Source organism: Phaethon lepturus, unplaced genomic scaffold (assembly GCF_000687285.1).
Source record: "Phaethon lepturus isolate BGI_N335 unplaced genomic scaffold, ASM68728v1 scaffold16121, whole genome shotgun sequence".
NCBI classification, from domain to species: Eukaryota; Metazoa; Chordata; class Aves; order Phaethontiformes; family Phaethontidae; genus Phaethon; species Phaethon lepturus.
The window spans coordinates 50,601-77,818 of NW_010517185.1; the positions used below are offsets into that span (position 1 = coordinate 50,601).

The 27,218-nt window shown below is 36.7% G+C and overlaps 1 protein-coding gene across 1 annotated transcript in view; it reads left to right on the forward strand.

Moving 5' to 3' along the window:
- PTPN3 (protein tyrosine phosphatase, non-receptor type 3) overlaps positions 1–24,958 on the forward strand; it is a gene marked incomplete at both ends in the record, with an annotated part of 68,155 nt that extends 43,197 nt beyond the window's left edge. Inside the window, 9 exons of the mRNA XM_010296315.1 lie at positions 8,859–8,882; positions 11,100–11,298; positions 12,252–12,329; positions 13,344–13,400; positions 18,057–18,213; positions 19,896–20,062; positions 22,904–22,994; positions 23,264–23,325; positions 24,812–24,958. Of these exons, the coding sequence (XP_010294617.1) occupies positions 8,859–8,882; positions 11,100–11,298; positions 12,252–12,329; positions 13,344–13,400; positions 18,057–18,213; positions 19,896–20,062; positions 22,904–22,994; positions 23,264–23,325; positions 24,812–24,958 (982 nt within the window). The remainder of the gene's footprint in view (positions 1–8,858; positions 8,883–11,099; positions 11,299–12,251; positions 12,330–13,343; positions 13,401–18,056; positions 18,214–19,895; positions 20,063–22,903; positions 22,995–23,263; positions 23,326–24,811) is intronic.
- Positions 24,959–27,218: the final 2,260 nt, after the last annotated feature.

The window sequence follows — 27,218 nt, forward strand, 5'->3', positions numbered from 1 at the left end:
TCATAGTCCTGCTACCTTATGTGTCTTTAGTGGACTATTTTTTTACTGCCTAGCCTGCCATTTAAGGCTATCAAAAAAGGTGTTAGTTAATGCTATTTACAACTAATGAATAGCTTTGATATGAAAAATACCTGAAAATTTTTGGAGAGTTATTAGCAAACAACTGTAAGATGCTGATTTTTAATCGCTGAATTTTCTGCTATGTCAAATCTTTATTATAATCACGCAGCTGCTTGATTTCTGTAAACTAAATGTTTACATCAATTTCATTTACTATATCTGAAGCTCAAGACTGTGCAAGCTGCAGTTAGCACAGGATACGGTTCTTTTCAGGCTGCCATCAGCTTTTTGGGATGGGGTGATAGTTTTCACCTGTTTCACTCCAGCCCCCAGGTAATGTCTCAAGTCCTTTTTGTCAAAACAATAAGTGGTCCAAGATAGACCTGCCTTCAAACGGACATGTTGCGGCATGGTGCTTTTCGAAACAAATGTACAGGTAAAATTTGTATAACAAGACTCACTGTGTCCCTAACCCTATCAAGGCACATTTGGAACCTTGGTGGGTATCAGAACTGTAGAAGCTGCTGCTGCTGGCAGAGTACATACAACTGCACGTATTTCCATACACACTTCATTTTACCTCCTGACAATACCAAATATAATTAGTTTCTTAATAATTGATTTTCTTCCTTGCTGTGTTTACTTGCTTAAGGGAATCAATCAAGTTCTGTTTTCTTTCCATAAAACAGTACACAATTTAATAGACAAATTATGTGGAACAGCTGTTAGCTTAGAGGGCATAAAACACATCAGTTATCAACATTTCTTCTTCCATTTCTTTAATATGTCGTACTATATTGGCAGGTCAACATCTAGAACTATGTTTACTGCTAAATACTTTTAAATAAACATGCTGGAGATGAGGGACAAGAATATTTTGTCATTTATTATAGTTTCTCTGAAGAATACGGGGATTGTTTTAAAAATGTACTTTGTGTGAACATTCTACCTTCCGACTGAAATTTATGAGGTATAACCTACAGGACATGACTGGAAAAAAGAAAATTAGAAAACAGAGCAAACCACGTGCATAGGCGAACTCCAGAAAACCAGGGCAACCCTGTCTCATGTTGGTGTGGCTAGACTGCTTCTGCTACCCAAATTATCTAAGGTACTTGCACATTCAAGTACAATTTGAGGTTCAGACATAGTGAAAAGAAGCAATTTTTCTCTCTCAGATTAGTGTCTGCAGAAAGGATCGGAGCTATTACACATGTATTATAAACAAAAAATTGCTCTAATCCCAAATTAACATATATTAAATAGAGCTTTATTCACAGGGCATGAATAGGTTTGCCTATCTAAGCCAACCATCTCGAATCACAGCTGCATACAAAACCTGTCAACAAAGACAGTGCTGAAGAGGACTTCAAGAGGGCTTTTATTTAGCCCAGGGCTCCCTAGCCTTTGTGAAGAAAGCTTCCCCTGTCAGTTCCTTCTCCTCTTTGTTGCTCTCCTGCTCTCCAACTCATCCAACTGCTCCTGCCACTGAAAAATTAACACTGACATGGACACGGATTCCAGACTGAGCCTTCCGAAGTCCCATAGAGTTGCTTTCTGTGTTATACCACACTTTTTGTGGCTGTGCCTCACCAGTTCAGAGCAGGTAATCTAGTCTATCTTCTGACTATATGTTGTACTCACTCTGTCACTATATTTATCCCATGTCTATATACCTATGCACATGATACTATTATTATTTTGTTTTTTAAATTATTTCAAGGATAATATTGAGATAAAACATGCTAAGTGCACCTGTTTGATAACTGTTTTTCAGTTAAAATTGGCTTTCCCTAGTCTTGACTTCAGCTTCCCTGAAGATGTTTTTCTTGAGAGACTTGCATTTTCTTCATTGAAGCACTGCTACTACACAGTTACTACATTTCTTATTTTAAGCAAGGTAGAAAACCTCTCTGTTCTGTGAGGTTACATATCTTATCTTCAGATGTCTGTACACACTGAGATATACATTAGGGAAGACTTACGAATATGAAGCTTTCCTTTAAGATAGAAAATAAATTATATTATGAGGCTTTATTATTTTTAAAGTTATCTCTGCTGAAAAACTGCTTTATTTTGGTTGTTTTTTGTTTTTTTTTTTCCCCAAAACTGTGTTGTACTAACAGGCTACCTGGCATCAACCCATCCTGACCATTTGCTATCCTGATAGGTAGCCTGGATAGAGCTCCTGAAGGAGCTTGCCTTTGAGAAAAATGTTTCCCTTTCAGTGTAACAAGTTTAAACTACAGCTGGTTATTTTTAAAGGCAAGGTGCTGGACTTGTGCAAGGCATTCTTTTTGATCACAATTTTCACTTTTTTTACCGTTTATGGTACCTAAAGTTTACCACTGTTGCAATTTTCTTGATAAAGGTACCACTAGAGTTCCCAAACTTGGAATGAGGAAAATCTCGCTGGTGTAGAGGAACAAATCATCGTTACAGATACACCTTTCCGTGACACTAATGCAATCTGTAGGCTACTATGTCATCTGAGGGCAAAAGGCAACAGTAAAAATGAATTAGTCATATTGAAGTATATGACACTGTTTAGGAATAGGTTGGGAAATTCCAAAATGTCTTCAATTTAATCAGTAACCTTCAAATCTACTTTGGCTTTAACTAAGGCAATAAGCTGATTATATTTTGGAATCATGTGCTGTGACATGCTTGATCTTGTATCAGATGGCAGTTTTTGTCTTGAAAGGCTGCACTGTTCATCCCCAGTGCAAGTTCTGGTTCTTAGTGTTGTCATTTGTTTTTTAAAAAAATAAATTTTAAATGTAGCTAATATATAAGGAATGTAACTTAATGCTTATCACACCCAATAGTTCATATGTAGGATTCTTCATCGATGAGCTGTTACAGGAAGAGCAAAAAAAAATTGAAACTAGCTTACCCTTTACCTTCAAGTAAATAAGTGAAAATTGAGATGACTGAAAGGAGTTTCCTTGTTTCTTTATGTTGAAGTATTTATTGTAAATTAAAAATCTGCAGATTTAAATGTTTCAATAATACACATTTTAAACACTTGGTAAACCTAAAATACTGAGGTCCAAGGTTTGCCATGAAAACATAATGTGTAACCAAGTAGTATTTAAGGAGCTTTGAAGTTAAATTTTCCCTGTATGTTCCTTTCTTTTTTCTCAAGCATCCTCTGGTGCCTGAGGTGTGATACAGATGTTCACACTTCAGAGTGAAATGAGAAATGAAAGTGAATGAATGAATGAATGAATGTCAGGAAATGAAAACTGAAAAACACTGTGTTGTTTAATGCTCTTAACCTGTGAGAGACCAGCTACGAGAAGCTGCATGGTTTTCAGCTAGTCCCTATGAAATGGGAAAAGTATCCTCCACTCTTATTTAAGGTGGGAAGACCATGTGTTGTTACCAAAACCCACACTTGCCCCTTAATTGAATGTTGTCTCATTAAAGTAAATTGGTGTTTCTTTCAGACAAGAAGGTGTTAGAAGCAAAAGGTTACTGAAACAAACAGGTTTCTTTGTGGTTCAGGATAATCTTATTCATGTTACCTATGCAGCACCATTTTCTCCTTTGTGAGGAGCAGAGCTTATTTTTGACCTTTTAAATTCAGGTTAATGGCTTGTGCTTTTTTAAAATGTTTTTATACAGTAGGTGTAATAGTTTGGACTGTTAATACAGCTGTAGCTTGCTCTCTTAATGCCCTTTTTCATGTTTTTGAACACAATTTTCTGAGGGGGAAAAAAAAAGAGTACATGTTAGAAAGAATATATAAATTTAACTATGTATATAAGGTGTTTTTTATGGGAATAAGTAACTGGATTATTACCTTGGAAAAATAATCTGATAAAGCTGTGTGGAAGGTTTTGCTACTTGAACGGTATTCAGTTTCTCTTCTTCACTCTATAATTAAATAAACCAAAGGCGTCTTTTTGGTTTAGAATAGCAGACGGCATAGGAAGAAGTGTTTTGGTAATTTTTTAGATAGACTCAGTGGCCTAACAGAAAAAATCAGCTGTAAATTTTTCTGTTTAACCTGTATTTCAGAAAGAAAATTGTAAAACACATTTCTATGTGATGAGGTATAATATCAGTCAGTAAGAAAAACTAGCTGACAGATGAGGCATTATAGATCTTATATTTAAAGTCATATGTTGATTGGTGATGTAAATCTGGCTAGCTATTAATAGATGCAAGCATATGATGTATAAGGAGAACCAGACGGCTGTGGGGGTTGAGGAGGGGTCAGTCACGTTGTTGCCTTACTCTGCCAAAAGAGGGGTATCAAGTATACAGGGCCAACTCTTCTAGGAGGTGCACAGCAAAAACACGTGAGGCAATAGACACAAATTACAGCAAGGGAAATGCTCAAAAGACAGGGTGGGGGGGGATGGAAAAACCCACACTGAGATTAGTTAAGCCCTCGTACACACTGACAGAAAGGTGGAGATGTTTCCATCCTTGGAGAACCTCAAAACACAACATGACAAGGACCTGAACATCCTCATCTAACTTTGATGTTGGTTTTCTTTGAACAAGAACTTAGGTGTTCTCTCAGGATCCCTTCCAACCTAAATTACTTTAAGTCTACAATTTTACTTGTTATAAATGTATTCTTGCATAAGCTTTTCTCGTAAAGTTAAACATGCTTGCAAAGCTGTAAACCTCTTTCGTGTATGTTCTAAAGCTATCTTTTGCTGGTGATATAGATGGCATAATGTGTACAGTGCCAGAGTTGGAGAGGAAGGAAATGAAATGATGAACTAGTATACAAAAAGGAAATTCACTTGCACTATGCTATGAATTTCTGGAAGTGCTTATACGCTCCTTGTATAAGTGTGATGCATCATCTGGTGAAGGTATTGCGCTGAAAATAGACTTCCTGAACGTATGCTCTATTTGTTCAATTCTTTCAGCTTACTATTTTGATAGACAATAAACTGTAGCTGCACAGTGAGATTTTGTGAATGTCCTGTGGGACCACATCATTACTTTTACTAAAATATGATTCTTTTTGTGAACAAATTTTTTAAAGCACTACAGTTGATGAAAGTACTCTTCAGATGTATCCAGCCAAGTCCTAGTAACTAGTTGCTTGGTAGAAAATTGCAATTAATTAAAAAGAAAATTAGACTAAGTTATTTAGCCTTAATTTTTAGTCATCTGCAGACGTGTTCAATTCCTTGTTCTTACAAAATCTGCTGCATTTCCCAAGAGTCTGTTGTCCTTGTTCATGTACTTCAGTCTTTTTCGAGGAAGATGTTCTCCCAGTACTAGGTAATGGATCTCAGAACGTTTCTATTAGTCTCAAATTGGGGTTTTAAGACTACTACTAATAGACTTTTATGAGTTTTACTGTGCTTTTCCACTCAAATATACATGAAAATAGTACGTATATGTTTTGCTTACATGTAAACCTTTCTTTTTAAATATATCCTTATTAAAATGTACTACGCTTTCCTTGCCAGTTCAAAAAACAATCATTTTGTATCCAAAAAGAGTCTTAAAGTTGAATTGCAAATCTATGATAAGACAAACTTTGCAGCAAGCCAAGCGGTTGCAGAGTATCAAAATACATGAAACTTTTATGGGAAGTTGGTAAACTGGAATATGGTCCATAGAGGCAATGCAGAATAACTGAAAGTATCCTTTTATGGGTGATGGCAGCAGCATACAAATGTGAATGTTTGGAATTCATAGAAAATCACTGTAAAACTTGTGCATACCATGAAGTTCACAGGTTTTTTCTGTAGTGGTACTCTTAAGTATGCAGTACAAAGAATCTACATGGCCTTCTCACACAGTCATTTGGTTTGCAGAAATGCTAACCATTAACTGTGCAAGTCATTCTGGGTATAAATTTCTCTAAAAGGCAGCAAAAAGTGCTGCTATAAATATCTTCTACTTATTTGGCTTGAATAATAATCTCAGTTTTAACGGTGAGCTCTCAGAAAAGAGATGATAATGGAAGTGCTGGCACACTCAGTGTCCCCAGCCCTGCAGGTGTTGCAATAAAAGAAGCTTTAAGAACTTCAAGAACACCAAAAGGGCATAAACCTACAGATGTTTCCTTCAGTTGTTTGTAAAAGGGGAGTTTTGCTACTGTTCTATTGTTTCAGTTGTCCCTTTTTTCTCGGGATTTTACTCTGCTGTAGTTCATCATCCTTGGTTCTCAGAATAGCAGAATTCCCTGGTAGGGCACACCGAAATGGGGAGGGAGGGGTCTTTCCTCAAGACCTTTCCTTTCTGTCCTCCTGACAGAAGAGGACAGTTAGATTATTTTTTTTTTTCAGGGCCAAGCATTTTATGATAAAGATTATCACTGACAGAGCAATCCATAGTGAGTGAAAGATTGAAATGGCATAATTTTAGATATATTGTGGAGTAAGGAAGAGAAATTACCTGCAGTTTTACAGTGCTTGCTTGTTAGCTGCACCAATGGAAAGCTTAATCTCCTTGCAAGGAAGGGCACTCTTTCTTGATGAAAAAGTGGAATGGCTGGTCTGGTGAGTGTTCTCTTTTATTGACTTAAAATATGGTCTTTGTCCTATGTTGTGAAATGAGAAAGATATGTTAGTAAAATGTGGAATACTGCATAGCCAGAAAAGATCATCTAGTTATTCATGTATCAGTAAGTAATTAAATGTTGGAAATACTATTTAAGTTGTGGAGATCAAAATTCTGCAGCTGTAGCATGCTGACCTACTAAGGACTTCAGGAAGACACAGCTGCATTATCCCTGATGAGTTCTTTTAAGCACTGAATTCAGTTGCTTTCTAGGTCAAATTTTTGGTTACTTTTTCCATTTTAAAAGGTTACAGAAAGATTCAGTAACTTTTTCAGAGTTTGATATGTTTTCAGATATGTTTGAATTGAAGTCAAATAATTCAACAGATAAACCTTCATCAAATATTACTAAGAATTTATATACCACATCTAATTCTCCAAATGTATTGGTGAGATGATGAAAATTTGCTGTATGTTAATATACAACATATGAATGGAAGCCCAAGTTGGATTCAGTCTCAAATAACGTCACACTATTGGGGGGGAAGAGGGGAGATATATTAAAATAGGGACATTGCGTCTGTTTGCGTCACAGTTTTACACGGTGTAAATTTTTGGTGAAGGCTTTTGAAAGGGTTTAACTTATGGCAATGTGAATTCCACATAGAATTTGGTAATAGAGCTGTAGCTCTACTCTGTCAAAATGTAGAAAAGGTGTACAGTTTCATTGTTCTTTTCCTCAGAAGGAAATCAATTAGTAGCTTAAACAAAAATAAATTTAATGTTTCATTATTTTTAGCATGACTTCCTAAGGAAATAAGGCTTATGTCATTGCACTGCCTTTTTTATGTCATTGCACTGCCTTTCTGCCTCTGGTTCCACTTTAGAACATCTGGACAATTGCAGTCAAATCTGATGTAGTAATCTGTAAGATTAGTGAAAGTCAGTGACTAGGCAGAAAAAAGCCCTTAAACTGATCTTATCCTCTTCTGAGCAATTTCAACAGTACAAGTTCAATGGTTCCATTTAGATGTGGGCTGACCAGGCAGCGAGTGAGTGCACGTTCCCAAAGGATCTGCTGTGCGCTGCTGGTATTTAGGGGGTAAAAATACTATGGGGATTGCAAACAAGGAGAACGAGGTATTTGTGGGAGAATGGGGATGGATGTCAGTGGAATTAGAAGGGGGGCATGAATGCAGTTAAAAAGGAAGAACGTTAGTGCTTTAAAAAAAATTAAAAGTATGCACAACTCAAACTTCCACAAATTGTTAGGGAATCAAACTTCACAATCTCTTCCTCTAAAAGAAGAATTTCTTCGTATTGTAGAATATAGGAAACTTAACTAGACTGATACTGCTGCTATTTTTACTGTAGTTTTGATGAAACATAGTGCATAATTCTTAGTATTGAGGTTGTTTTAGAGAACAATAATTAAAAATTTAACTGTATACTGTGAATTCCCTCCTATAACTTGACAATTCAACAACTCTACATTCAAACCAAACCACTTCATATTTGTAATTTTCCAGCATGGACTTACATCATTCCAGGCTTTTTTGGTCACTACTTAATTAATTTTGTAAAGTTATCCCATCTGCCTTAAACTTGCTTCACCTTGTGAGCATTAGTCGCATTAGTCTTAGTATCACAGCTATTGTTTTAATTGATGTAATGTAGGTTAGCTCACTGTTTCAGGTGACTTCTGATGAAGCTAATTGAATGCCTTGGAAAATGCTATGTATTGTAGATTTTGATTTCTTTTCCATGCTAAATGTCATCATCTGTGTAACCACTTCTGCTTTAGTGTACTTTGTCTTAAAGTTCTCTGTCAGCATCTGTTCTGCTCTTGCATTATGAGAATGTGTAAGAAAATTCATGCTTCTGAAGCAGACTGTGCTCATTTCTTGTTACCTATACATAAAGATTTTGCCACAGTTGACTTTTTACAAAATTCAGTCAGTGACATCTGTAGTCATTGTGATCTACAGCTAAAACTTTCTTAAATGATGTAGTGTGTCTTCCTAAATAATTGCTTCTGTAAACTTCTGCGCAGTTGTGGTAGCAGTTGTGTGTTGTGTGTAGTTGGGCTTGTGCCAAAAGTGGAAGTGAGGAGTTAAGCTGCCCTGGGATTTTTGCTGTTTCATAAATTCCATAATTGTCTGATTCAGACTTTCAGGATTAAGTATTCTTTAATTTATTGTGAGCACATCTTTTGTCTTTTATACAGGTTTTTGTTTTGTTTTTCAATTAGAGTTTAGTTCTTGTTTTACTGAAGACTTAACTTATGTTCATTTACTGTTGTTTTTTAACAGGTCATCTGAACAAGAATCACCAAAGTGAGTTTTCTTTGAACTTTCTACTGTAGAATCTCTAGCTTTAAGATATATGATAAAATACATAATTTGAACTGATTTTTCAAAGTACTGGTCTTGTATGGTTAGAAGACATAGATGTATAAACCAATGATGATTGTAAAAATTTATGAGAAAGATTGAGTTTTTGGATCAGAACATGGAAAGCCATAAGTCCTAATACACTTCTAATGACTATTAACAAAAAAGTTGGTTAAAAACTCTTGTAAAAGTTTAATGATTCAAAAATCCACTGGTAATTTTATCTGGTAACTCTTCAGGTAGTGCCAGAAAACATTAACTGAAATAATTTGTCATATATTTCTGGTATTGTTAATTTTTTTCCTATATCGAAAAATCATTATGATCTGTAATCTCAACTTGTAAGTGAAATGTTTGTGTTTTGTTGTGTTTTTGTTTTTTTTTTTTTTTTTTTTAATTACTATGTCCTCAAAAATTTTATTGGGATGTATTTACATATACAATGTTCCTGCTTGCTTACCATTGACCTCGCAGGAATCATGAAGAGTCCTGGAAGCTATCAGATAAAAACAAAATTTTAACAGTGTAATTCCTTTTAAGTGTCATTGTAGTTCACTACTTCCAGGTATTTTGAAATTATTGAGAGCGCCAAGTGAATAATATCTCCTGAAGGCTGGAAAAATATTTTCTGTAACAACTGAAAATTCTGCAAATGTTGCACAAAACACTTCATTCCCATCGCCAAGTACACATAGTATAACTGAACATCAGAAATATTATGGCAAGAATTGCATGATGGCACCTTTCAAAATGTTTGTTTGCAGTCAGATTTCCACAAGCCAAGAAATAAGTGTTTGCATTATTAAAGTTTGCTGCAGTGTGAGTCCTGGATGTTAAAAGCCTAAACTACATTCTGCTATAGTGCAGTATTACTTCTCCACTGACAGCTAGCAGTGGCTGCTGGAAATGGTTCAGAAAAGCTCACATACATAGTCAGACTAGCACCAGAGCAGAGACGAACGTATGAATTTACAAATTTCAATGCCAAGGTTTACTTGCACGTACTTCTGCTACTTTAACCCTGTGAGAATTTGATGTTGCTTTTAGGGATAAACTGCAATAAACAGCTAACAGCCTGTGTACTTCCAAGGATCAAATACGCTTCATTGCAGTGCTGGGTTGTCAGTAGCGGTGCAGAGTATTCTTGCAAGAAGTACTGCCACTGAGCATCATGCTCTACCATCTAAGTTAAAAGGTCTGTCTGCAGCGGGGCAATACAAGCAGCTAGGAGTGGGTTTTTGCCGTACACAGCGCTGTGTGTTAGGGATATGAAACAGTGTCAGAGTTATACCTGAGTTTTCTGCAGGACAGAGGTTTTCACAAAGTACTATGTAGTATTTATAAAAACGGCGCAGTTCGGAGGTCTGGTATCTGTGAGTTTGATCCAGTTAGAGGGGTTTAGTTGTGTTTGATAGAGTTCTGCATTTCATTCTCTTCAGAAGAGGGCATGAGCTAAATGAATGTTTGAATGGTCCTGGAGCACGACCAGGCGATTTGGCCAATTCTGAGATTTGAGGTGTTCATTTACTTACCCATTTTTGTTATTCTTGAATTTTAAGGTTCTTGACTCACTAGGGCAGGTCGGCACCCCCATTTAATTCTGGGTCATTCTTCATGATTATAGCTATGTCAATGACAGAATATATTAACTGTCCTTAAATCTTTCATTGTCACTTCATTTCCTATTTCTCTGACAATTTACCATGACTTTTCTGCAAAGCACCTTCTCCTGGAGGGATGAGGTTGAGATGGCCCTCATAAGAGGGAGGAATGAAAAACAAGTGCTTTGCAAGAGTGAGTGGAATCACGGCAAAAGTCTTTCATGGGTAGGATTGGCAACTGAAGTGCCTGTCCCCTGGGGTTCAGCTCTCTTCTCATTACTGTGATTTCCTGTACCACTACAACAGTGCCTTTCACTGCTGACATCCAAATATTTTGATGCTCTTGTTTTGTCCATTCTCCTAGATGTCCACTGATCAAATGATAGGCTTAGATCATACTCCAATCCTGTTACCTTGCACCCAAGAAATGGTGTTAAATCTGAAGTATAAAGTTGGCTTGTTCTTTTAACTGGGAACTGCATTTGTATATTTTACTATTTTATTTAAAAATTTGGATAACGATACCTTTGTAATATTTATTTATCCTTTTTAAATGAAGGAATGTATTGGGAAACAGTCCAACGCAGAGTTCTCTGACCCGTACCTCACCTAAAGCCTTGGCTTCCTCTCCCAATGGAGTTGGTAACGTTTCTGGCCCTTACCCACTGGAAGGGGTTGATAAACAGTTCTTAGAAACATATGACAACGTTATAAAAAGTAGCTCGACAGAAGATTCCAGTCAGTACTACTGTGATAAGGTATGTTCAATTGCCTTCTTTTAAAGTCAAAACTAGTACTAAGTGTAGGTTTGAACTGTAGATTAAGAACCCACAAAAAGTGTGTTTGTATTCCAGGATGATCATATTTCATGCAGTAATAAGAGTAAATCTTGTCTTACTATTCAAATTTAACCAAGACTGTGTACACAATATGGTAGGCAAGGCTGACAACTACGTTGATTTCCAGTGTCCAGGTTTCCAGAAGCATCTTCAGGGGAAGATACTTACGTGATTAAATCTTATTTCTCCAAGGAAAGATCAGATAACTCAAGCTGTTGTATGTCTTGATAAAAGACACAACTCTGCTTTATCCCAGGCATCTCCTCTTTAGGATGGCTAAACATCATCCTTTGACTTCTGCGCTGGCTAGAGAGCAGCTGCTCCCTGCTAACGTTATGGAAACGGATCATTCCTCCCCTTTCTCCAGACCGTTCCAGGGTGGTGCTGAACAGCTTCATAACCTGCCTGTCCAGTAGCTGCTGCCAACTTTTAATCCTTCTGGCTTGTGGATCTCTTGCAGAAGATACCAATGCACCCATGCACAGGAGAAAAACTGGGGAAAAAGTAGTCACTTCATAGCCCCTAGAGTAGAATTGCACCTAACTTTTTTTTTCCCCTTTAAATCACCTTTAGTAAAGACAACACATTGAAAATTTTAATAAGAGCTATCAACTGAGAAAGCTGAGATGAGAGTAACAGTGTTAGGACAGAGCAAGCAGAGAACATATTTGCTGTTATGTATGTTGCTGTTTTTACAATTTTAAAAGGTTACAATCATGACTATGTTCTGTAACCTAGCTTCTTCCTATTTTAAATGTGGCTTTATGTAGAGTATTCTTTTCAGCACATCTAAATTGGGATGCACTATTTTCTAATTTGCTGCTATTTTCTTTTAAAAATTAGAAAAGTTTTGGTTTTTCTATGTATTGCAGAATGACCTAATTGAGGGAGATTTACTTTTGGTGCGTATCATACCAGATGAAGACGGGAAGTTTGGATTTAATCTAAAGGTAAAACAACAATCTTTTAGTTATTTTTAAATGCTTTATAGAGATACTATGCTTTGACTTTATGATTATTTTTCATTTTTAATGCAATGCTTTGGAGAAAGCACTATGTTCTACAGGAATTTCTTATGGACCGAGAGTTTTTGGAAGTGGCAGCCTAATCCTTAAATTCTAAAGCAACATTTACAGAAATAAGCCTCTACTAGTTCTGTGGGTTTTTTAGTTGCATATACTATGGACATGGCACATTTCCAAAGCAGACTGCCTATTTGACTGCTTAAATATGAACTTGGAAGGCTAATTTAAGGCATCAACTTTTGGAAAATTTGACCTCTGTATTATAAAACAAGTTAAATAGTTTGTGCTATCCAGTTGAATATATCCATTTAAAAAATCATATGGGAAAGGTGACAATTAATTTATGAAGAAAATGGAAATTACTATTAATAATTGACTATTGTATATTTTTTACATTCCCTCACTGAAATCCCATTTAAGCAGATAGTGTAAAGTAGCCATAATATCAAAATGGGGGTAGAGTTTGATCTTTTCACCTCAGACATTTATTGGTGGGGCAGTGATAGAACGTCATGTAAGAGTGAGAGAGTATGGTTGTCTGGAACGTTGATCCTACCTGGTCCCTTGCAGGTTCATCACAGCATCTAAGAACACAGTCCACCTTGCAAGTTTACGTATTGAATTAGGCTTGCTTGAAGGGTAGGGTTAGAATAAATGCTGCATTTGGTCTGTTTATTGCATTTGGTCTGTTTATTGCCTGTTAAAATATATGGCCAAGCAAAGACACTGGGTCTAGTTTACTAGAAATTGGTAGGTTTAAAGACACCACACCCTCCCCCCCCCATTTACTGATGAAAATTCAATCTTACTAGCCCTGCCTATAACAATGGAGCATAAAGTTTATATAGATACAAAAACAAGTCATTACTTGTTTTAAATGCTGCTCATGTTTATTATAATGAAATATTTATGGTGGTTATTTATTTGACATTCCTCTAGGGTGGTGTAGATCAAAAAATGCCATTAGTGGTTTCAAGAATAACTCCAGGATCACCTGTAAGTAAATTCTTAAGACTTTTAATCCCTCCCTTTATTACTTTCTCCACCACTCACACAGGTCTGTATGCATAGAAATTTAGAAACCCATAACCAGTATGAGACAGCAGCTGATCTGTTCTCTTTAGAAATTGATTTGACCAGTGGTTTCTTAAACCACAGATGAAAAGATTAGCCAAACAAGACACCAGTGGAAAGCATGTTTGTTTCCCCCTGTCATCTCAAAAATCGTATCTTGAACTGGACCAAGTTAAGTTAGTGAAAGTCAGGTTCTTCATGCTTAGTGAAGTAATTCTTCATGCATAAGATAGTAGAGCTGTGAAAACCCTTGACAAAGGCTGCTGTGGTTAAAATAATTTTTTGGGTGGTCAGGAGAGTACAAATAGTTGGGAGAAAAACCTGCTAGCAGTTACTGACTAGACAAACCACAACAGGCTGAGGAAATCCTTAGGGCTAAAAATATTTATAGGATTGGAGAGTACTTGATGGGGAGGGCATTGCAGAATGTTTGCTCTGTTCTTATTTTGCTATGGATTTTTTTTCTCGTGGAAATATTTATGGGCTAGGTGGAACATTCATTAGAATCAGTACAGCCATTGAATACTACTTCTGAATTGTGAATAATAGTAATATAACATCGTGGTAACTTTTTTCTAAATAATTATTACATAAATTTGTGAAGGTATATGCTACCTTATCTCAATTTTCTTTCAATTCCCTTCTGCCAAAGTGTATTTCCCAACTCTCATAAAATAATTTCAGTGCAAACTTGAGAGGAAATATTGCTGGCTTAATCCTAAAAATCTCATGTAGTCTGTGTCTTGCAGGCTCTTTTGAAATCTGATAATCAGTCACAGGACTGGTATCTACATGTCATGATGTAAATCAAGCTATAAGAGATTGTTTGAGAAGTAGTTTTTGTCACATTTATGATTTGTGCCTTGACTTATGCAGTGCATAGCACTCCTTTATGAACTACAATATTATTTGAATAGAAGAGTAGTAGGAAACTATCATTATAACTTAAATCCACAAAGTGAAAATAATACAGTCATTAAAATGATTCATAGTCAAGCTAGCAAGCTTCTTAAGGGTGATTTGAGATAATGAAGTTAATGTAGGGCAAACAGGCTCATTCCACAATCAGAGAGTGAAAGATGCTTCTCCAGAGGCAGCGATTTCCTTTGGCAGATTTAGATTGTCTTCTGGGAAGTATTGATCTGTTTTTTTCCTCTTGGATTGGAAAAGGACTGGACTTCTAACTTACAGACTTCATTTAAGTGTCTCCAGTTAGTGGCATAGGCATAGACGCAAGTGACCAATTACCTCTCTAGCCTCGCAAACCACCAAGCCAGCAAGTTATCAAGGGTCAGGGAATAAACTGGAAACAGTTATCCAATACAATATACTCAACAGCAGTGTTATAGAAATCATGTCATGTTACAGCAAGAGGAAAAAATTATACTTATTTTTAGAGCATAGCATTATTGACATTGATTATGTTGTTTTCCATAAACAACATTTAACCAGTTCTTGACTGTTTAATGATATGTAGCTGATATTTGGAAGTTCAAGTTAAGCAGTCTAACGCATTTTTACGTTATTTTAGCTCAATGATGCATTTCCTTCATTGTATTGCTACTATTTCAACTTGTTCTAGATTCAATCGTTACCCTGTAAATTGTCCTCAGGGTTGTTGTTTGGTAATATTATTTGCTAAGATTACTTCTCAGGTTTGTAGGTCACTTTTTCTCCACTTTCCTACAAAAAGATCTGTATTCTCTGTGGAGGAAGGGGAGCAAATCTGCACTATTGTCCCTTTCATGTCCTAAAGTTCTTTTAAAAATCCTACTCTGATACAGTAGCAATCTAGTATGTTGGGAAGATTGTGGGATAGAGTAGCCAAAATTCTTGTGGGAGAGCATTAAATCTAAAGAACAACGATTTATCGCATGTGGTTTGTTGGGGATTTTTTTGAACTAAAGTCCTCTACTGATTTTTTTCACAAACAGTATTTAATGTCCTAAGGTGCTAAAGAAGTCGTCATGATTTTATTTAATAAAGCTTTTCATTGAAAAATAGTATGCATGCTTCTTGGAGCAATAACTAGGTGCTTAGCATAAAATGAAACATTGGGTGTATCAATAAGACAGGAAGCCTTTGACATAATTAATTAGCTGGAAAAGCTCAGTATCTGAAAAATCTACAAATTATGCTTACATAGAAGGAATTATTTCTCCTTCAAGATGTATTTTATATAGTGAGATGATTTAAGTAAGAGAGCTGAGGCATTAACATGTCACATGATTAACAAAATTTCTTCAAGCAAAGATATTAATCTCCATCTGTAATAAAGAATAATAGCCAGCAACCAGCCAAGAAATCTATATTATAGGCAAATACAGGAGATCAGACAGCATTCCCTCCATGTTCTTGTTGACTTCTTGACTCTCCTAGACTGACCTGATGTGGTCTTTATATCACTAGAGACTAATTTAGATGTCAAACAATAATATTTCAATGTGATTAAATCACTCAATCACTCATAGTTCTATTCTTCAGTCTTGCCCTTGTAAATTGTACAAAATATGGCGAGGGAGCTTTTGAGGAGCTGTGAATAGCTAGTTAAATCAGTATTGAAGAACACCATGGCTATTCATAATTCCCATTCTTCTTCTGTTTACATTTGTCTTTTTATCATTGTCAATCTTCTCTATCCTTCATTATTTTCTTTCCTTATTTCTTTTCCTTTTTCAATTTTTAAGCAACATTTCTGCTTGGGATTTTTTCCTCTTGCATACATCTTTTTTCCCTCTCTCTTTTCCTTTATCTGTTTTGTGGCACTCATACATGTCTTAAGTTTTCTTTCCCTTTATTCTCTGACACAAGTGGCTCCCAATTAATTTTCTTCTTCATATCCTTGCCTCTTTTTTTTTTAATTCTGCATTTTTCTTCTCGTTGGTTCTATCATTGTCACTTCTTTTCATCTCTTCCTATTTTTTACTTGGTAATATAGCACCTCACTGATAAGCTTACTTTAGGAGCCATCAGTGCAAGGCATATAAGCAGGATTGGGGCTGATGAGAACACCTTGTTCACATTTGGGGGGTTGATGATGGTTTTTTGATAGGGCTAATAACACTGGATGAATAAAGTTCAGGGAACCTGTGCTGGCATTAAGGAAATACAGGGCACAATGATGAATAGAGAATAACAGTAATATGAGTTATATGTCTCATTCATATAACAAATGAAATGGAGTGTACATGTAAGTATATCACTCTTGTGTAGCTGGGTGCTTCCTAGACTAAATAAAAACTAGGACAGCAATGAAAATAAAATTGTTACACTACTTGACACTCAAATGTAGTAGAATCCTGCACATTCATATTACAGAATTACAGAAGGTTGGAAGGGACCTGGAGGTCATCTTGTCCAACCCCCCCTGCTCAAAGGGCAGCTAGAGCCAGTTGCCCAGGACCATGTCCAGATGGCTTTTGAATACTCCAAGATGGGAGACTCGACAGTGTTTCTGGGCAACCTGCTCCAGTGCACAGTCACCCTCATAGTAAAAAAGTGTTTCCTGATGTTCAGATGGAGCCTCCTGTGTTTCAGTTTGTGCCCACTGCCTCTTCTCCTGTCACTGGGCACCACTGAAGAGAGCCTGGCTCCATCTCCTCTGCAGCTTCCCTTCAAGTATTTATATGTATTGACAAGATCCCGCCCAATCCTTCTCTTCTCTAGGCTAAACACTCCCAGGTCTCTTAGCCTTTCCACATACGAGACATGCTCTAGTCCGTTAATCACCTTCACAGCATCATCATCATCATATTCTGGCCATAGCTTGAATTGCTTTGCACTGATCTTAGAGCTAAGCATACCAAGAAGTGTGGCAGAAAAAAGCCAAACAAACCCTAGAGTTCAGCAGTTAATCTAAATTGCTGTATCCAAGACAAGACATATTGTAATTTTTCATTTGAGATGGAAAAAACCTTGTTTTAGTGTTCTCAGGTAGCAGTACAGGTAGCAAAAAAAATTGTCACAAATGAGTGACTTGAGCATCATAGGTTGAGTACTTACCTGCATCTTCTTGTTAAAAGTTTCAGTGAATGAAATGAGGAAGAATGTTCTCTATATGTAGATATCATTTAATATCCACCAAACAAAAACATGAAATGTATATGGATTTCTTTAAATTTTAAAAAGTGCATGCCTGGGGAATGTCAGGTTACTTAAATTACGTTCGTCAAAATCGTGTTTGTACTTCTCAGTATTCACTGTATAAAAACTGAAGCATGTTATCTTATGTGCCCAAAACACTTTTTCCAGAAATTCATTTACAAGTGGCTATAATCGGTGGCTGTTGAGGCTTGGAGTTTAGATCTTTAAGAGCAATCTGATGATGCATGTTTGATAAATACCAATTCTTTTTATAGCTATCAATATGCTGTTTGAACTGCTTCTCATTGAGAGGCTTTGAAGCAAGAAAGACAGCTTTAGATCTGAATCTTTTGATAGAACTTCTGATAGATAGATGAAACCTTGTCAGAAGAACTCTGAAGGCTTTGCTTACATGATGAACTTTATATCCTGATGTGTTCCTGCTTACATGACTGAATGCAATGACATTAATGTGTTTCTTTGGTCTTGAAACAGGCTGATAAATGCATTCCAAAACTGAATGAAGGTGATCAGATAGTATTAATTAATGGCCGAGATATCTCAGAGCACACGCATGACCAGGTGGTCATGTTCATAAAAGCCAGCAGAGAATCTCACACGAGAGAGCTTGCACTTTTGGTCAGGCGGAAAGGTAACTGGGCTGATTTTATTCACTTTTAATACTTTTGAGACTGTTGCTCTTATGCTTGGTGGTGTACTCTCTTCTGTTTACATAGATGTGTTCTCAGTGCACTGGAAATAGGTCTGTGCTAAAAAAGTAGATCTCCCTGCATTTGAATTAATAATACAAGTAGTTTTAACTATATAGGTTCTTACCACTGCAACACAGAATCTGTCAAGTTAGAATTTCTTCTTATTTTTGAAGTCTAAAAGCCTATGAGAACAAATAGTCCTTTGCAAAAGTTTGGTGTGTGGTTGGGTTTCTTTTGTAAATATAGTGTAATTTCACAGATCCCCAATTGCGGGTTTGCAAATACCCATGGGCTGTTCCCAAGCACAATTATACAATGAAACAAGTCAAATAAGCTTGCTTTTTTTTTTCCCCCTCTTTTCTTTCTTTCCATTCTATACAATAAACATTTTGTGACAATACTGAGCTTGACCAATGCTCGCTACCTGCTAAATTGCTGCCAGCAAATAAGAGACAATCTCTGAAATATGCAGGGTCCTAAGCTTGTGTATTTAAAATATGGGGAACCCACCCAGCTTGGTTTTGCTGGCTCCACATTTAAACACATGCAGATCCCTAGAGCTTTCAGGTGATGTGAAAAGTTTATTATTTACTTTCCTTAAGAGCTGTGGTCATACCTTTACACACACAATTATGGAAGATCTTTGCACAGAGTTTCTGAAACACAAATGTCTTGTGTTTCTAGGAAGACAGATGGGCTTTTGATCTTGTTTTCCCTGAACAGTCCTGCCTCTGTTATTACAGGCCTTTCCACTGGCTCTGTGCAGTATTTAGTCTTCTCTTAACTTTTCTAGTCCCCTTCCTACTGGCAGATAAGAGAAGTCTGCTCTTAGCTAAAAATAACCTGTGGGCTCCATGCCGGTCACTTGTATAGGCATGAGTATGAACAGCTCCCCATTTTCTGAAATTTCATGAGCCGTTCTGATGATGGCAGAGAATGTCCACAGCTGGACACATTTGGTGACAGAATAGCTTTCACAGAGACAGAACTGCTGTGTAGATTAATTCATTAATGTTTGTAATGCTCTTCAGCATGTTAGCAAGGAATGTGATCGAAAACTGAATAATATTTTTTTTGTCATTTATTAAGTTAGTTCCTTCAACATTAGCATGAGAAATTGCAAAAGACAATTCAGTTGCTTCTTTAATGGCAAGGGAGTACAATCTAAGTATGTTTGTGTTTGTTTTGCTGCTGGGGGTCCAAAGTTACATAAGCTTCTTATAGAGATATTCTGTTAATTATTCTATAAACTTTTTTAGGCAAAACTCATTTGTTTTTTACCATGGTGGATGTTGTGATTCATTAGCCTATTCAGCAGATCACCCTGTAAGGCAAGGTTGTGGCAAAAAACTCTTTGTGCTTGGAAGTCAAGTTCTTTTCCTTCATAGGTAGGGACCTTGAGAAGTTTTGTTTTCTGAAAGGTCAAAGGGATGTTTTACTCTTAGTAGTTTCTACACTAATATAGTACATAAAGAAATGCAGTTAAATGTGTTGCTATTTGCTTTCCTGAGGCCTTGTCTTTGCAAACTTTGTTGTTCTTGCAAGTTGGTAAATTTTAATACGTGTTGCAAATACATTAATGCTGTATATAACAGATTTTAATTTTCATTACATCTTTCAGTAGTTAAACACTTTGTGGAGCCTAAATCAGAAGACGAAGCTGATTCTCACAATATCCCAGAATCTCTTCTTCCTATCTATTCCGAATATGGTGGTGATACACTGGAGGAGTCTATGGAGCAGCTAAGGAAAGGGCTGGAAAGTGGGGCCGTCCTTATTCAGTTTGAGGTAGGTAATACTCAACTCTCAAATGCCATTAATATAGACAAATAGCCGCAACCAGCAAGTAATGTAAGGGCTTAATTAATTGGAAATCTCATTGCTCCCATTCAGTCTTACCTCAAAAGAGCAAGACTGTGACTTGCCCATCAGTTTCACCCTTCACTACTTAGGATAGGGAAGAATGAGTAATCAGTCTTGCATAAAACATCATCTGCTGAGAAAAAAATGTGTTTTAATTAACCTGTTTCTAGCTCAAGTACTCAAAGCTCACTAAATTAATATTTTTTTCTTAATTATTTTATTTAGTAAAATAGTGGAGTTTTGACAGAGATCAGTCTTGTACTTTGTTTCTTTTTCCATGCACTCATTGACATTTCTCAAACATCTTTTATACCTTAAGTTAGTGTTTCAAGTTCTCATGTGTTGCCTTTTTTCATGGAATAACAGGAGCAACTTGACCATTCCTCATCTTCATCTCTTAGAGGTTGATATGAAAAGGGTTGAATGTTAATTTCCACTTGCAGGACATTTGTAATGTCCAGTTCTGTGTTGTTTCTCCCCGGTGATCTAAAACATTGATGGTTCCTTCTTGGGCAAATTACCTTATACATGAGATACCCCTGCCTATAGGATGAGACTGTGAAGAACTGCTGTATAGATTAATGAATTAATGTTTGTCATGTTCTTCAACATGTTAGCAAGGAATGACATGGAAAACTGACCAATAAAATGTTTTTATAGTTTACTAAAATTAGTTCCTTCAGTGTTAGCATAAGAAATTCTAAGAGATAATTTAGCTGCTTCTCTAATGTCAAAGGAGTACAGTGTTATGAATGTTTATGCTTGTTTTTGCTGTTATGGATGCAAACATGCATAGTAACTCCAGAGAAACACTGCTTATTATGATTTAGACATTTCATATTGTTGAGTTCTGGAGTAACCCTTTCTGATGCTGAAAAGTTGTAGAATATACAGGTTTTCCCCATTTTGATATTTTTTCCTTCACTGTTTTTTCAAATGCCCTAAGTTTTAATGGTGCTGGCTGAAGAGATGTAGTATTGCTTATTGCATAACCACTCTTTTTATGAGGTTTGCTTTGTTTCCAAGATTTCTGAGAGTTATGATTCTCCCTTTTTTTTTTTTTTTTAAAGGAATTGTAGACTATGGTTCATAGCTGTTTTCCAAAATCCATGGCACTGGTTGCAATGCAGTGATAGCAATGAGTCTGGCTACTGAAACAGTAACTCAAAAGATAGGAACTAGCCTTTCAGTCCTTTGTTAATTGTCAAAGTTGTTGACTGAATTTGTACACAAAGTTCCTGTAATAATCTTCATAGGTTATTTAATCCTTTATGACTTTTTTCCTGACAGCATTTATAAAAGGATATTACTGATGTTAGAAAAAGCGCAAAACCTTTTTGAAATCTAATAAACTAGGAGCAGCTTAGTGGCCTCTTCCTTTGAGTTCATTGTTTAGTGATCTTCAAGAGCAGAGGCAATTGCAGCATCATCTATCAGCTTTGGTCGCTCTCAAACTCTCCATTCACACTAGTAAAAGAGTAAATAATTAGCCAGTAGGTTATGAATAACCAAGTTTTTCCAGAATATCCTTGTCCACTTAAGCGGAATTTAAGAAGTCTGTCAAGGGCAAATGACTTTTTGGCAGGCAACAATAATGAAGCTTGAGAATTGTTAGTTAACGTTAAATTATTTTTCCTTGTCTCCCAAAAAAAGCAGAAATCACAACTTGGCTCTTGTAAAATGGAACTTAAGTTATAACTGGTAGAAGCTGTTCAGTTGCATAGTTTATCAAGTTCTCTTCTCACATGGCTTGTTTATGCTTTTTGAGTTGAAAAATGTGGTGAGCTGTGATACCAAGTCTTAGGATTCAGTAAATCTCACAGTGGAATAAACTTTTTGTGTGCTGTTCCTTTCTAGTCAACCAAAGTAGGGGATTTTAACTTCCTATTTGTTTCATTCCATTTTATTTATGGAACCATACTCTAAATCTTCATTAAATATGTAAGATATAATGAGCTTTTTGGTAAGTGTTGAATGAAGTATATAAAACTCTTGCACAGCCAGGTTAATAACTCAGTGTTAAGTTGCTTTCATGTATATTTAATACAGAAAAAATGTGGCTGTATAATTGCATTTCTTCATTTTGTTGTTGTTGTTGTTTTCCCCCCTCTGTACCTTTTGTTGTCTTGTATGATGCACTTAATGCATTTTGACCTTAAAATTTATTTTTGGTTATACACTTGTATGCCTACATTTACTCCAGATAAAGTTTGCAAGACAGTGGTTGGCCCAAAAGAAGAGTCGTCACATGTAAAGAGATTGTGATACATTGAAGCTTTTTTTTATCAGGGACTTGCAGGGATTGATTGTGATGGTTTTAGTCCAGAGAATAGAAGTGTGTTTGAATTGTTTGTATTACAGTTGCTTCCAGAAAATATTAGTCTGCAGCTGTTTTTTTCTTCTGATGTCTTTTATTGCTCACTTCTTCCACCCTCAACCTCACTTTTCCTTCTGTCACACAGTTTTATAAGAAAAAGGCAACCTTGCAGGGAAACAGGTTATATCAATGACCCTTACACTTTCTCTTTTCTTTTTTATTAGAAGTTCTTCTAGAGATGATGATGGGCTAGCAATAACAGAAATTCTTGCCATGTTAAAATACACAAAAATCTCTTAAGTGGATTTTGCAGATGGTTAGGAAAAAGATTAAAGAAAATAACTTCTGATTTTTTTTTCACACTATGTATTTTCATAAGAATCTCTTTAGTGTGTGTATAGCATAATCACAACCCTCAAAATCCTGTCGTTTTTCATTCTGTCTTGCAGCAACTTTATAGAAAGAAACCAGGATTGGCTGTTACATGTGCAAAGGTACCTCAGAATATGGACAAGAATAGATACAAAGATGTTCTACCTTGTGAGTATTAAGTACAGACTTTCTGCCTATTTTGCTTTATCCTCTAAATGATAGCTTATAAAACTGTTGTATTGAACTTCTTGATTGAAGATTTCATTATATAATCAAAGTCTTGTAATTGTTCATTTTATTTTCTAAAAGGTTGTTTATTTTGGTTTGTATTCTGCTGTTTGTGTGTTTGCAATTCCTCATTTTTTTGACTTAATAAAAGGGAAGCATGGCCCTTTGTTGCTAATTTTATTCCCTCTTTATTATTTTTTCGTGTGCAGATGATGCCACAAGGATAGTATTGCAAGGAGCTGAAGATTACATTAATGCAAATTATGTGAATGTAAGTCATAGAGAGACCTGCATTTGCCCACTTTCCATATTACAATAGCAGACTAAATTAAGCCTTTTTAAGAAATAAAGGAAAAAATCCCCCCATTTTATATTTTGGGGATTTCTAAATGTAAAAGCTGTAAAGATTAATAATGTAAAAGATGAAGCGTCTCTTGTGAAAGTGGCCATCCTGGTACACAGTAGATGCAAGCATGTGATGTACACTGTGATATGTGCAGGGCCTTTAACCAGTAAAAATTGTTTTACCTTTCCATATACTGCACATGTTGAGGTTCTCTCCTATAGCTTAAAACTAAGCCTTTTTCCCCTCTAGAACCAATGGCCTACCAACTACGCTATGAAGGGTCCAGAAGATAAACAAGAGCCCTGATTGCCCTAATCATGTGTGTAGACAGGGAGAAAAGGGGAAAATATATTTTTCCCAGAAAGCTCAGAAGGTCAACCGTATCCTGGGCTGCATCCCAGAAGGCCAGCCACATCCTGGGCTGCATCCAAAGCAGTGTGGCCAGCAGGTCGAGGGCGGTGATTCTGCCCCTCTACTCTGCTCTGGGGAGACCCCACCTGCAGTCCTGTGTCCAGCTGTGGAGCCCTCAGCACAGGAAAGACATGGACCTGTTGGAGAGGGTCCAGAGGAGGGCCACAAAAATGATCAGAGGGATGGAGCACCTCTGCTATGAGGACAGGCTGAGAGAGTTGGGGTTGTGCAGCCTGGAGAAGAGGAGGCTCCAGGGGGACCTTACAGTAGCCTTCCAGGACTTAAACGGGGCTTAAAAGAAAAGTGGGGACAAACCATTTAGCAGGGCCTGTCCTCCATGATAGGATGGTGGTGGTAATTTTAAACTAAAAGATTTAGACTGGATATAAAGAAGAATTTTTTTCACAATGAGGGTGGTGAAAAATGAGAACAGGTTGCCCTATCCCTGGAAACCTTCAAGGTCAGGTTGGACGGGGCTCTGAGCAACCCAATCTCGATAAAGATGTCCCTGCCCATTGCAGGGGGGTTGGACTAGATGACCTTAAAAGTCCCTTCCAATCCAAAGATTCTATGATTCTATGTTTGAATTAGATACTTCAATTAAACACCTAAATCACAGAATCAACTGTTAACTTACTGTGTCTATCATCAGGCAATAAACAGCTTTTTTTAGTGTACTTTTGGTATACCTTGCCATTATTCCTTACTAAATATTAAAGAAAATTTGGGAAGTCTTGCAGTTTCAAGTTTTCAAATACATTTTCACTATTAGTCATCTCTTCCTAGTTCACCATGAAGGACTATAGTATCTATAGTATACATCTAGTTTAAATTAAAAATTTAAAGATTTTTCAGATAACAAATTGTGATCTTGATTGTCTTATTACTCAACTTGGCCCCTTAATCTTCCCTCAACTCTGAATGAAATGCTGATTTAAAGAAAAATAGTACTTGAGCAGTGAGAGCAAACTTTACATAGGATTTCTCGATCTCTTTATAGATGGAAATTCCTTCTGTGGGCATTGTGAACAGGTACATTGCTACTCAGGGGCCTCTTCCACACACATGTGTGCACTTCTGGCAAGTAGTCTGGGATCACAAGTTGTCACTGATCATCATGTTAACAACTCTCACTGAACGAGGACGGGTAAGTGTTCAGGTTCTTCATATGCTGAAGAAACGTACTCTACCTTTAAACTTTTTTCCCATTGTTACGATTAAAAAACCCTAAAATAGGCCAGCTTATTCTGTTGAATCATTTCTCTAAAGGACAGACTTTCTGAATTACTTAGAAGAACAGATACTCTGCAACTTACTTTTTTTTAATGCTGCTTTGAGACTTATTTGTTTTCATAAACCGAAATCACTGCATTGACTCAATTTTGCTGATCAGCCAGGTACTATGTGCTGTGCAGTGGACAAGGATTTTACTGAACCAGTATCTCACTGGAATGCTTTTTCATGTTCAGTCTATTCCACAACTTTTCAGCCTTAGATTAGATGGGAAATGAGGTAGCAAACCCTTTGTCATCAGTGCTGCTCTAAGCTTACCTTTTAAAATGAGGAATAGATATTGGCATTAGGATTGTTTCTGCATGTTACATGTGCACTGAGTAGGTGTGCCTGCCTATCTGCCTTTAGAAGGTGAACCAGAAAAAGGAAGACTTATTATTTCAGCAGTAGAGTGGTAGGGATCTGAAGATCACCCTCTTACTACCACCAGCAGAAGACAGGAGAGAAAATGGTTCCTTATGCTTGTATGCAGAATTGATTAATCTCTTTTCTTTTAGAAAAAAAGAGAGTGTTTCATGGATGTAATTTTAATACTGAATTCCACTTCAGCTCTCACTTGTATTCTGATGTACCTCAAACTTCATATGCAGCACATCAGATGCCTTCACGTGCACATACGACTTTTCTTGTCACGCATTGGTAGGCATGAAGGTTATGGCATTGCATATAGCCTTCATCTATAACTTTAGCATTTAGATACAATTAGTCATTTAAGAGAAGATCTCTGTCTTCAGTTTTACATCTGACATAGAGAAGAAATATGCATCTCTTCGTCAAATGACACGCACATGAGCTAAAGTTGCTTCTCCATTCTTTGTTCAGTTTCTGAGCTCAGTTCTCCCTAGAAAATATGGAGGGCAACTTTAATTATATGACGAAATTACTGCAGATTATTGTGCCTGCAATAACCTTCTGCATAGTATTCTTGCTACTAATGTTTATTAGCATTATTTGTTTAAAAGCATTATTCTGTGTTTTAAAAATATTTTTGCCTTAAAACACAAAATATGATTGAATAGAAAAATGAAGATTTTTTTCCAATTCAGTGAATTCCTGTCAAAAACAGAAGTAACACATAGCTCTTACTGACCTGAAAACTAATACCTAAATTAGGGAAGCAATCTTCAGAAGATGGCTAGAGTCACTTCATTACCTTCAACACTTGCTTTCAGGGAGAGGAGAAGGGGAAACTGTTCTTATGGAAGCAGCCAGACAGGTACCAGGCAGGCTGAACTCCTGGGGAGTGTGTGTCAAGGGGTGACAGTGTTGTTGGGTATTTCTTTTCCTGCTCACTCTCTCTGCAGAATGAGTTATCTCTTAGGGCCTTCAGAAACAGAGCCCACCTTGCTCTTTCCCTCAGCCGTGAGACTGCAGTGTTGGAAGGGCAGCAGCGGGGGCAGGCTGGTTTGCACTATTTTTTGCCTTTCAGCATGACCTTGCTTCAGTCTAAGAATAATTTGTGTTTGAAGAGACCTGTGGAGATATCTGGTCCACTCCTCTCAGCTCAAAGGGGGGGCAGCTTTGAAGTTCATGAAGGTTGTACAGCATCATGTCAGTTAAGTTTTGATTTTTTTCCATGGATGGACATTCTACAGCCTCAGAGAGAAGCTTGTTTCTGTGCTTAACCATCCTCACTGAAATAGTTTTTGCCAACATCTAATCAGAATTTCCCTTTTTGCATTTTTTTTCAGTTACTACTTGTCTCTTCATTGTTGACTTTCAAGAAAAGTGTGGCTCTGTCTTCACTATAACCTGATGTTAGGTGGCTGAAGATGGCTACAAATTCCCCTCCTACACTTTTCTTCTTAAGATGGAACAAATCCATGTGTTTCTCCTCCTGTGTTATGCCTTGAGAAGTCATTTTAGCAATTGCAGTTTAGTACCAGACAGAAAGCATCTTGCATCCAATTTACCTGAACTTTTATTAAAGTTACTAAAGCACAAGTTTATAGAGAATTTAGCCTGTTTTGCCATGTTATTTTCCAATTTTTATGTAAAGATCTCACCAACAAACCAGATATTATACTGCTCCTTGAATTTCTTGAACCATAGCATAGGAGGGGAGGCTGGAAATAGAAATGCTTGTGCCTTGCTGGACCTGCTGTTTACAAACA